At 42.7% G+C, this 12,870-nt stretch overlaps 1 protein-coding gene across 13 annotated transcripts in view; it reads left to right on the forward strand.

Annotated features, from left to right (window-relative positions):
• Positions 1-12,870, forward strand: part of FOXP1 (forkhead box P1) — a 377,320-nt gene that overhangs the window by 340,722 nt on the left and 23,728 nt on the right. For all 13 annotated transcript variants that reach the window (XM_050979145.1, XM_050979151.1, XM_050979152.1 and 10 more), the window contains 2 exons: positions 72-159; positions 5,953-6,036. In XM_050979145.1, coding sequence (XP_050835102.1) covers positions 72-159; positions 5,953-6,036 — 172 coding nt within the window. The remainder of the gene's footprint in view (positions 1-71; positions 160-5,952; positions 6,037-12,870) is intronic.

The following is a 12,870-nucleotide window of genomic DNA, read 5'->3' on the forward strand; positions in this document are numbered from 1 at the left end:
TTCATCCTGGTAACTACTTTTTCCTTTTTGTTTATCCATTTCACTTAATGATTTTCTGTGTATTGTTACAGACATCTCAACAGTGAGCATGCGCTGGATGATAGAAGTACAGCCCAATGTAGAGTACAAATGCAGGTTGTACAGCAGTTAGAGCTACAGGTAAAATAAAATTTATTTTAATATTACCTCAGTATTAATCAAATCCAATTCTTGACAGCAACAAAAAATGAGTTCTGTTTTTCCCCTTGTGATTGAAAACCAGCTTTCAAACCCTTCTTGTAGTAGTTTTAAAAACCATCAAAAGGAACTGCAGCTTCATTTCCTCTTTCTAAACCATAACTTGCAAAGAAATAGGAAACTTACCCAGACTGATTGGACAGCCATCAGTTTGTATCTAATGCTTCTAAACCCACCTGGGGGGCTGGAGGGGGACGAGGGGAATGTGGTCCCCTTCATTTGGAGTTGTTGCTACACAGGGGAAATGGTTGATGTTTATTTCCAAACGCTGCATGACCTGGCTTGTTTGGTGGTCTTTCATGTACTAATCCTCTCCATGTTGTTCTATTATTATTACTATTATTAATTATTATTATTATTACTATTACTTTTTTTGCCTTTTGTAGAAAATAATTTTTTTTTTTGCAAACTACCAAAAGGGGGTAAATTGTAATATATTGATTATGATGCAAAGGTATGAGCTGTTTGTGTAATTGCCTTTCCAAATGCTTCTGAGTCCTTTCTGTCTTCCCTGCACCTTGCTGCTCTGGCTGGGCGGCTGTGACAGTGTGTCTGTGTGTAGTCAAGAGGTTAGCAAAGAAGGGGAAATTAAAACAATGTTGTACATTATATAGTTACCAGCTATTGAAAAACCTATTTTGTATGCAAGACAGCAGGGTAGAGATATATGGAAAGCCTTGGGCTAAGTACAGAAGATAATTACATTTGGAATTTTACTGAGTTAAGTCATTTATAGCTTCAAATAGTTGGAGAGAAAAATCAGCAAAACCACACTTAAATTTCTTGTTGTTACTTTTCAAGATAAGCATTTTTAAAAAAATGCTTTTTATCTTCTTATCTTACAAATTACCCTTTTTCTTTCATAGATATTTCCTAAATTTTACTTTCAGGAACACGCTGGTCATGACACTCTTTCACTATTAACTGAAGTAATATAAACTATTTTAATACAAGTTTTATAAAAATCAAACTACCAGTCATAAAATATCAGAGTCTTGCAGAAAGTGTTATGAGAAATGGTCTGTTATTTTAACAAGTTTCTTGGGAATTAGGAAAAGAAAAATAAAAATCTACAGTCTTCCTGGTAAACTGAGAGATGAGATAATCTTTCACCAAGGTGCAGTAATATTGAGGCTGAAGGTAAATCTAGATTCTTCAGTTACACAGTCAGCTTGAAAAGCATTAATCCTTCTCTCCCACAGTCGCTGGGAATGGAGCTACAGGGGGATGCCCTGTGTTGGACAGGGAGACTTGGTTCCCACCTCTCCCTAAGCCCATGCCAATATTTTTGAAAGGTTTATCAGCAGTGCATTCTGCTAATTGCTCTAAATGAGTTATAGTTACAGCTTCACACCCATTTAGTGCTGCCAATGCTCAGAGTCATTGCAAGGGAAGGCAGCATAAGGTCCACAAGACAAGACCATAATTTCAAAGTGGTGTGAGGACAGAAAGTTCTGGATTTAACAGTCATATAAGCAGGATAGGCAGGTTGAACTGGAGGCCTAATTTAGGCAGGAGTGTTGATACCAGGGTGAGGCCATCTCTGCATTGGTCAGCAAGGACAGGTGCAGGAGGAGCAGGAGGGTGGTCCAGCTTCTGAAATTTACCTGCCACTTCCCTCTTCTCCCTCTCCTTTCATCCTGTATCAGTCCTCTGATAGTTCAAAAAAAGCCCCTAATTCTGTGGAAGGATTTGCCCTCCAGTCCCTATTTTGCCTGGCTGTGGCCTGTTTTTGCACAGAGCCATAACAAAACAAGAGTGTGGTGCCCAGCAGTGGGGTGTTCAGTGACGTGGTCTGAGGAGCACTGAGCTGACATTCAGGCTGTGGAGCAGAGTGATGACAGGCCCTCTGCAGACTTGAGTTTTGTGAGTTAGGTAGAAAAGGCACCTACAGCCTTTACCCCTGATCAGTAGCAGTGGTGAGCAGCTTTGCCTTACAGTGCAGGTGGGAATTACCAGCTTCAGGGTCCAGCACCAGGGCAAGATCTACATTCCCCACCATTCATTACAGCTCCATCAAAACAAATTCATTTCACCTGAGGGATATACTTCAGGTTTTGAGTGTGATGGACCCAAATGCTATCATTTTGTTGTTGTTGATTATGCTGTTATTTTACTCATTATAGTTTTATCAGCATTAGAGATAAGTGTAATATTTTCTAAAGTAATTTTTAATCAAAATTTTGGAATGAGAAAGGTCAAATCTGTTTTGTGTTTGATTGCAAATGCCCCTTGGCAGAAATCTTGAAGTTTGGTCTTAGCATTTCCATCACAAACATACTTCAAAAATCACAGGCAAGGTAGAAATCTTCTCACATTTTGCTTTGTTTAAACTATCTTGACAAGATCATTTTTTGCCATTATAAATAGTGACAATTGTGCTGCTGAGTAAAATACAAACACAGGAACATACCCCTGTCCTTAGCTAGTTGTTAGCTGGAGTAGGATATCCATTTTGCTGCCTTTGAGTGGGAAGACGTTTCAGGATAGCAACAGGATTGTGATGAGTCTAGAGAAGTGTCTCCTAAGGGAAGAAAACGAAGGCAGCTGATCGTTTTCAGTGCAGTGAAAACGCTGCTTGGGTCTGTTTTCCTGCAGCATCCACTGACACTCTTGAAAAGTGGATTCTAAACCTTTCTAGTGCACAGGCCAACCAGCCATGGAATGGGAGGGGCTGTTTTGGCTGCCTCTTGCGCTGCCTGTGACTAGCTTCCTTCTCCTTTGTCCTTGGTCTGTCCAAAATCCTGCTGCTGAAGTGCTCTCCCATTCCTGTTGAATGCCCTCACTGGGTTTTCATTTTCCCATTCCTGATTCTTGTCTTTATTTTTTTTGTCTGGTTTTCCTCTCGTACAATTTCTTCATCACCTTTGTTTCTAATGCCTTTCCTCTTGCCCCTTGGTCACTGCCTTGTCTGGAGCCCCTTCTGGCCTTTGCTTTCTGTGCTTCCTTCTCCTGCCTTTCCTACTGGTATAGTTTTAGGATTTTACCTCTCCAGGGAGAGCTGTGTTCCGTGGTGTCCACAATTGCAAGACTTGTTCCTTCCTCTGGATGTATTTTTGGTACATTGTACAACCAGAGGTGAAGGAAGTCTCACAAAATCAGGCTTATCACAGAGACCTGGATGGCTGTCTGAAAACTCTCACTATGCAGAGCTTTCCAAATGGGTATAGGAAGAAAGAAGGAAGCTTCAGATGGGACTGTGTTGTGTTCCTCAGGCCCATGTACAGAGCAGATTCTTACCTCCATGTCAGAACTGTCCTTGCCCAACAACACTATCAGTAGATCAAGGGCATTTTCCTGCCTATTGACTATTGATTCCCATTTCTGGGCCATCTACATTCCAGTTATTGCCACCAGTGAGAATTTGCTTCTGCCAGTGGCTGAGCAATCCCCCATGGCTTCTTTTGTTTGACCCCACTGACCAGAGGGGCTACAAGTGACACTCTAGTTTTATATCACTACTGCTTCCTGACCTAAGGGAAAAACAGTTTAAAGAAATTCTTCAGATTTTTTTACTTCTCTTCAGTGCTTTGAAACCGAGAGACCTCTATTTTTCATAATTTAAACTCCTGCCTAACTGGGTGAGTGTTTGAATTCCTAGACTATGACAAAATGCTAGCGTGTGTCTGCCTGAAATGTCGAGAGGATCTTTAATAACCTCCATCCACCAGATTCGGCGTTAAAAGCATTGCTGAGACGATGAGTGGAAACACTACAAACAAGGACCCTGGTGCTGGGAGGGAGGTGCCCCTCTCCCCTTTCCCCTCTCCCTCGCCGCGGGGGCCGGAGGAAGCACGGCAGGGTGTGCCCTGTGCTGCCCGGGTGCCATCCCCTCCTGCTGCCGCGCCGGGGCTGGCAGGAAGCTCTCAGGTGCCTGCCTTTTATTTATTTTGGCTACGAGATGTTGTTCTTCTGCAGTAGCCTGCAGACCAAAATTTAATGCACAGATGACCCCGCCAAGCAGCCCGTGTGCCCAGAGACTGCTAGGAATGAGGGATTGCACAACAGAGCTGCGCCGAGAGCACAGCGATTTCTTGGCTTAATTTGTTTTGTATGAAGCACAGCAGCTGAGGGTGAGCCCTCTCCTTTCTCTGGAGAGGTTCTCAGACGACTCTCAGAGGGAGAAGTTCCTGCTGCAGCGCTGAGATAAGAGCCTGTCGCTGCCCTCAGCTCTCCTGTGAAGTGTCCAGCTCAGATCAGGATGAGATTGCAGGAGATCTGCCATAGGTGTCAGGTTTTCTCTCTTGCCATTGAGATTTTTGACCAAAAGAAGAGGAGCCATTTGAAAAGTGCAGTGACACCATTTTTTCCCTTTATTTCATTCCTGTCTTGGAAACTATCAGTGCCAAGTTTTATCCCGTCATGGCACAATCTCAAACCCCTTCCCTTGCAAAGAGCAGGACAACCTTGGCCGTAAGGTTGTGAGTGGAGATTTATGATCAACTCTCCTTTTATATACACTTAGCTCCACTTTACTGCTACAAACAGATGATGGTGATAAGGTGGGCAGGTTGTTTTAAGTTTTGCTGGAATGTGAGCACAGTTCTCCTCTTGGCACCAGGAATCTGGCTTGAATAAAACAAAAACTAAGCTCTGCAAAAACTGGCATTTGTAAGAACCTGATTCAGGTCCTCTTGGAAGCAGCAACCTTTATGTTCAGCATGGAGGTTAGCACCACCCTTTTTCATTAGTATTCTTAGTATCTTTCCACTGTAATTTTTTTGAAGAGCAGCTGGAAAAAAGTCCCATTCACACATTGAAAAAAACTCCTTGTTTCCAAAAATAGTGAAATTTAGTGTCTGTCCAGTGCATTGAAATGCTTTGGGAAGCTGACCAGGCTATGGATGCATACCAGTGATCCAGAGTCCAGCTGTGTAGATCTCAACCATAAAATACAAGAGATATTGAGTGCAGGGGCTTCACCCCAACTCTTGGGCCTGAAGTGGCTGGTGTTGAAAGGATGACAGACAACGTGAGTCCTGTGGCATTGGGTGCTCAGGGATGAGTGGTTTGGGGTGATTACTGCTGCCTTCAGCCTTTCCCACCCCACTGCCCTCAGGCTTATGCCAGAAGGATGCTGGCAGCTCCCACAGCAGGTCCTGCCCCATGCTCAGGGTGGCCTTGCTCTGGTGCCCAGCCTGGCTTCCCAGGGTGACCCACCGAGGGCTCTGCCACCTCCTCAAGTCAAATCAAGGTGCCTTTGGACCCAAGGCTGCCTGCAGAGCCCTGTGGAGGTGCCTCATGTGGTTAACCACCCCAGCTGTGCTCGTTGCACGTGCCACAATGCCTGTGGTTCATGTAAAGCCACAACCCATCTGTGCCTCTTGTTCTGTGCTCTGAGAGAAGGAAAACGCATCTTAGACCCGCTGCCTTGCTTTCCTTCTGCTGAGCCTCCCAAGCTGGAGTGGGGCTGGTTAATAAACATGATTCACTGTTGTCTTTTAGCTGTCAAGGCTGGAGTGAAACTCTTGGTGCCAGCAGGTCTAGCTCTTCTCACTCGAGGGCTAATGCATTTTGCTTTGGGAAATGGTGACACCCAGCACCACACATTCGCTTTACCTCACGAATAGCCCATATACAATTTCCAAACTACTCAGCAATAAAACTCTTCTGTCTCATGCCTCGGTGCCAGCTGTTTAATTAGGAGTAAGCAGAGGCTGGGTTTTATTTGTACGACTAACAGAGGATATTTTTTTTTTTCCTCTCCCCTTCCAGCTTGCAAAAGATAAAGAGCGCCTGCAAGCCATGATGACACACCTGCATGTGAAGTCAACTGAACCAAAAGCCACCCCTCAGCCCGTAAGTACTGAACTGTGCTGAAAGCAAAAACCAAACCTCACAACAAACCTCTCTTTCCTGTTCCCTACTGGAGCCCACACTGTGGAGCCTGACCCATTTCAGAGCCAGGAGGAGATGGGAAGTGCAGCCGGGTTTTGTCATCCCCCTTCTTCAGGGAGTTTCAAAGTCCAGTTTGGTTCCAAAGCTGATGCATTGGGCCTTTTTCTGGCCTCATGTAAGTCGCTTTGCATCATTCTGACTTGGGTGAAATCTTAGGAAGTGTTAGGAAGGAGTTGTAATTAAATTATAGGTAGTATATTTATTTTGCTTTCTCCCAGTCTGACAGACATTTACTGTAGAAGTGACTCTTAACTGCACCTTCTGATGATAATCACAGTTACCCGGTATCAGGTTTTATACTGTTGAAACTGAGAAGGGAAACCTCCTCTACCCCAGCTTGCTCTTTGAAGAAGGGGGAGTAGGGGACGCAAGTGGCTTTGCTGCCCAAGAAAACTCCTGGTTACCCTCAAACCCAGGAAAATCCCCCATCTCCTTCCCTGGCTGAAATGACTCTTCTTCAGCTGTTGTTTTCTATCAGTCTCTTAATGCTGACAATGTTCCTTGGAGCTTCCAATGATTATTCAAAATGGAGAGAGTGCTTTGCTTCTTGATTTTAAGATTTGTAAGATTTAAAGGTACACTGGCTTTATTTGATTTTGCTTTGAGTCATTGTGTGAAAATTAATTGAGCGTTGACAATCTATAGTTAGTACCAGCAATTTTAATCAATATGCAATGATGCAGCATAATGACAAAGTATTGGTTTATCTGTTTTGACTGATTTTTTTTCTATAAATAAAGCAAACACACACCCATATATGTGTGATTTATGGTGATAGAAATAAAAAGGAGTCAGACTATTAACCCAGCAAATATGGTAGCCTGCCAAGATGCAGTTGGTAGACAAAATTAATGTCTGAAACAGAACACATTACAGAGATAGAGAACATAAAATCATTAAACACTTCGCGCACACATTTTTACTAGAAAAGGATTTCTCAGTTTCCATGTAGTTGGAAATAAATGGCTGTAGAATTGCATAGGGAGGCTACTAGATAGAAAATTGCAGGCTATTCACTAACACTGGAGCAGATGTCATAGTCAACGGGAAACTTCCTTGCCTTTTTGGAGAGAGATGAGTGGTAGGTACAAACCCTTCCATTTAAGCTGTTGAGATGCCTAAAATTGCTTGGTCTGGTGGACACCAGCCCTCTAGAGTAGAAACTGCTGGCAGTGTCTATAAAAATAGCATTCTTCTAGTTCCTCACATCCATCCCAGCCCGAATGCAAATGCTTCAGCGCATTGTTGGCAAAGTGTGTAGACCCAACAGAATGGGGAGGAGGTTTGGTTTCTATAGCTCTTACTGGATTAAAAATTAAAACAGCGGAATAATCTGGGAGTCTCAAAGCACTCTGCCTTGAGGCCTTTCATAACAGCAGTGCCCCTCAGGAGGAAGGATTACAAACTGAAGGGAGGAAATCATCAGAAGGCGAGCGGTGTTTGGCAGGGCTGCTGGTGATCAATGCCGGGCCGCCGAGGGCAGGGAGCTCTGGAGGGTCTTGTAGGCTATGGAGATACCAGGCGGTGTCGCCATGAAGATTAGTGTTAACAGCTAATAAACAGGGAAAAGCAGAGGAGAAAAACCTGTGAACGCAGAGGGAAAAGGGCTGTCTTGATTAGTATTAAAAATGTTTTACATTCTGGAAAATTATAGCTTTGTTGGGGACCTCCTACTAAATTTATTTTTAACTGCTCTATTGAAAATTCTGTACCACTAGTCAACATTATCTCTCAGTTGCTCAGCACAGTGTTTCTTTATTAAAAGAAATAGGCATGAATATTTTTGACTGAAAAATTAATAGCTTTTGAATTCATACACAGCAGGTTTTCTTTTGCAAAGAAGTCCAATATCGCTGCACAGCACTTCTATAACCATTTATTTAGAGTCCAAGTCAAACCTTTGACAGCTAGAGCAGTGTTACAAGCCAACATAAAGAACTCCAAGATGTAAACCAACAATAGGCAGTCTGTGTGAGGTTTGCCATTGTCAAATACATAGATTGTTTGGATTAGTTTATGTAAATGTACTGTTGTATTACCCTTTGGAAAAAAAAAGATCACATTTGTGTATGAAAAGTGGTTTCGTTCACAGGCAGCATTATAAATTCCTTATCCTTTAACTTACATGTTAGAAGTAAAAATTGGTGCCTGACAGGCCTATATTGTGTGGCACTCTGTTGTTGGATTGAAACTGCCTTCTTTTCATTTATTGAAATATAGAAAAATTTATTATAGATACCATCTGATAAATCAGAAATTATTAAAATATGTATAGGTGAAGCATTTGAAAATTAATTATAAAATGTAGAAGTATAGTGTTTTGCATAAATTGTGCTTTCCTAGTGAAAAAAATACACAGGCATTGCATAGACTCTGCTAGACCCTCATCCTTTCAACTCAGTGGGATAGGACTTTGGTAAAAAGATCTGATGACCATTATTGCACTGCAAAGTAGTCTTTACATCCAGTAATTAATTTTTTTTTTCTGCCAACGTAACTAATGCAAGGTGTGTGTTAGAACTAATACATTATGGTACTTCAGTGATTTTAAAGGAAAAAGCTTCTGCAAATCCAAACATAGCAGTGAGTTGGGATTTAAAATTACAGCCTTTTCATGACTGAGGAAATGTTTTTATTCTGCTTAAAGGATTTTAATGCTTGTTTTAAGCTGTTTTGTTACTAGCAGGTAAGAGGGTGTATGAGCATGTGCCGTGTGTAATCCACACTGACCACTTGTGCCATCTTTGCCTTCTGGGCTTCAGACAGTAGGATGACTGTGTGCTGTTGGACCAGTTTGAACCAGTTGGATCACAGCCAAGTTCTTGAGGGTTGTGCATCAATGCAAAACTCACCCAGCTCTGAGTAAGGGTTGCTTGTCTGTTTTAGCCATGTCCTTCCATCCCATCCCCACCTTTGGGTGTCTTTAGCTCTATGCAGTAATTTTGAGCTTGGCAGGGGTGGTGGAGTGGCCCCTGCATTTCAGCCCACCAAGAAATCTGCTCAGTAAAGCTCTCTAGTCCTAGTAAAGTCGATGAGATTTAAGCACATTCCTGTGTGGAGTAGTGTTGGTGGCCCAAATCATTGGCAGACTACGTGAGCAGGGAGGTGCTGTCTGTGTCTGGTGCTGCTCCCCAGGGGCTGCTGGGCAGGCTGGTCTGTGGTGCAGGGGAGCATCCCAGGAACTGGGGAGGTGCTCAGGTTCACCTTTAAAATCACCCAGCTTTATAATGAAAGTGCTCAATAGCAGCAGTTGAAAAGAAAATGGAGCTATCTCAGAGCTCAGCACTTGGAGCAGGCAGCGCTGCTCCCATCCGTGCTGCACGTGTTGTTTTGGTGAGACTGAGGGGCCTGAGTAAAGTCAGAACAAAGCCATGAGACAGAATAAGCTGTGACGTGTTTTGGTAAGGTGAACTTTTTTTCAAGGTAAAAAAACAAAACCACAACACAAAAGCCGGAACAGCGATTTCTCAAGAACTGTCACCCTGGTTTTGCTATTAAGGTACCCCCCCGACATGCTGTTTGCATCGGTGTTAGCCATCAGCATAATAGGTTCAAATGGAAATGTGCTTTCTTCTGGGAGGATTAACTTGTGTCGAAGTTCATAGGAAGGGAAGGAGAAGGAAAAAGCATCAACCAGCAAGTAATTCTTCATACTAGGTGCTTTAACTATCTTTTAAAAATAGACAGAAAACTTTTAAAGGCCCTTCTGGCGCTTTAAATAAGATGCACTGTTAGATATCCCTTCTTTAATGTATTTTTTTTACCATAACCATAGCAGTTATGATTGTTTTGAAATACTGTTTTTAGCAACTGTAATAACAAAGCATTTAAAAAAAAAGTCTTTTAACTGTTGAGGTAATGACTGAGCATTTTAGCTGCTGTAGCCATACTTTATAGTTTGAAAAAATAACGATATGCAGCAATAAAGAGAGATTCTCAAGCACAACAAAAGATGTTTTTATATACTGGTTTTCATTAAGTCTCACTCCTCAGCTTCAGTTTCCTTAGTATTCCTGCCAATAACAACACCTGCTAAGTGATTGCTGCCTGCCAGGCTCTGCATCCAATACACTGATGTGTCCAGGCTGAAACAGGGAGAGGAAGACACAGCAATGAACAAAGTTTTAGGCCCAGTATTCACTTTCTCTCTCTCACCCTCAATGTCAAGAAAAGGAGTTTCTTCTCCAAAGTATTTCAGTCCCAGGTGCTCAGTGCTGATAAGTCCCCAGCCCCAGCTGGCCCCAGAGCAGCAGCACCCATTGCAGGGGAGTCACTGGGTATGGCCTCAGTGTGACCCTTAGAAACTTAATTTTTTTTCCCTTTTTTAAAAGAGTCTCAGTGCTATTTCATGTGCAGCCACTATTGTCATGTAAAATATTTACACAAAAAGAAATCAGACTTAGTCCTAGTAGGGGAGCCACTAACTGGAAATCTGTTTTTTTAAAGTGGGTAATAACATGGGTTACCTCTGCCTTGTTTATATCTAAAGAAAAAAAGCAAATTACTCTTGTTTTCACCTTTAATAGGGAGACATGACTATTTCTTGAAAGGGAAGGTTAATAATCAAGTCCTAGGCAGGATATTGAGCGCTGAAACAGTGATGGCAGTTATGAATGACCAAGTCAAAACAGTGTGTGGAAATATTCTTAAGAACCAAAACTGAACAAGGCAATCAACAAAGTTCAGTGATTGAATATGCAGAATTTTAGTACTTAACAACTGTTGCGAGATTTGGGGTGTTTTCTGTTAAGTTTTTTTTTATTATTTTTGGTTTTAATTGTTTTTTAAAGGCTGGGGGAAATCCTCCCTCCCCCCATTCCCGGGCCAAATATTAGAAATACATTTTAACTCCTTGGGGCAGGGGTGAACTCTGAGTGCCCACATTGCTGCAGTGCAAGAGTTCTTGCTTGTCGAAGTGCTCACTCTGTGGCTTGGGTTCCCTGCCCTCTGCCAGCAGTGATACTCATCCAAAAATTACGGTATGTGGGAAACAGCCTGTGTACAAAATACCAATGCGAACAACTTTTCTAATCATAGTAACTTGTTTTTAAATAGCAAATGCAAACAGGCAGAAACCATGTAGAGTTTCCATCAGGAAAAGAAACCCTCCCAGCCCAGTCCCTCCCTGATCTTTGCCCTGCACAGTCATCCACAGCCGCTTCCACGCTTCTAATTGACGCCAATATTAAGATTTAATAGTTTACCGTTCAGATTAATAATTCAAGATGGCAACAAAACCAACACCATTCATAATTTGTTATTCTGCTCTAATTCACAACCGATTTTTCAGCCTTGGCGCTATCGACGCAACAAAGGAAGCGGCAGCGAAAGGCTGTGGAGGGAGTGCAGCCCTCTCCTCCCTCACCCTGGCCCGGGTTTGGGGAACCCAGCTGGAAGAGGAGAGTGTCATCAAATAAAACACGGAAAACGGAAAAACTTTGCTAGCGATGGACAAGGTCGTGTTTCATTAACTTGTTGGTTCAGGCTCACAAATGGTCGTCGGAGGTGAAACACAGCAGACTCGCTGCGTTCCAGCTTTTTGTTCTCTCTTTCCTCACAGACTGCAGTCATGTTTAATTTGGAAACTGGGCTCCTTTGGCAAATTAGCAATTAGAACAATTTTGTGGGAATATGTATATGTGTCATTAGGTTTCCTGCAAATTAATAGCGAGAGCAGAGGTCAGGCAGAAATTTTCCACTTGACTGCAGCTCCTCTGTTGAGATTTGGCACTTTGTTTTGGAACGGCCACAGCTGCTCAAAGCCACAGTCTTCCTTTAGGAACTGTCTTTTAATTAGTTTACCTCATAGCCATTATTACAAATATTACTGCCTCCCCTCCTTGAAATAAAATTACTGTTTCTACAAAATATTCCGGTGACATCTTGCACCACTGCACATTGATGGTGGGGTCACTTGGATGCAGCGTTTAATCATTAGATCACCTCCATAAGCATCTCCTAATTAGAGTCCTTACAATACAATTTTATCTGGTAATTAGCTGAGATTGGCTGCTTCCTCTGTAGCTTATTAGTGGCAGCCCAGCAGTGGGTGTGAATCACAGTGTCATTTGTCAAGCCTGTTAAAGCCCCCCCCTTTGCTCATCCTCTTCTGTGTTTATTCCTCGTCGCTACCTATGCTGTAAAGCCTAAAGAAATTTAACTCGATTCAGATTCTTTAAGCAGGGAATGCTGACCTTTGTGGATCTTTTCTCAAGCTTCCCTAGTAGAAACAGATTAAATGTTAAGTTTTTACATGCTGAAAAAGGAAGGGGGCTCTTTTGAAATGGAGTAGTTGGGAGCCGTAATGATGAAGCAGGAGCAGTGATCTTTCCAACGGGAGGGCCTGGCTGCCGAGCCTGCACTGAGAAGGGCACTTAAAATTGATGCAGATTTCCTCGCAGTTATTGGACTGTTAAAATGTCCATTTAGAAACTGAGATAAAATACAGTAGATTTAATTTCATGGTGAGACCTGTCAGTTGCACTGTTATTATCATCACTGGTCCTTTTATCATATGTAATAGATGGATAGATGGATAACAGGGAGACATTACTATATATATGTCCCTAATCAGTGTCCTTAAATCAGGCCAGTCAGCGAGCAGACTGGGTGGCACATGGTGGCAGTGCCTGGCACCAGGGGGGTTCAAAACTCCAGACTGCAGGTAGTGGTTCATGCTGGAGTGGGGATCAATACCTGCATTTCACCACCTTCACCATTGTTCTCTGGGTTCAC

Source organism: Serinus canaria, chromosome 12, assembly GCF_022539315.1.
Source record: "Serinus canaria isolate serCan28SL12 chromosome 12, serCan2020, whole genome shotgun sequence".
In the NCBI taxonomy this organism is placed as follows: Eukaryota; Metazoa; Chordata; class Aves; order Passeriformes; family Fringillidae; genus Serinus; species Serinus canaria.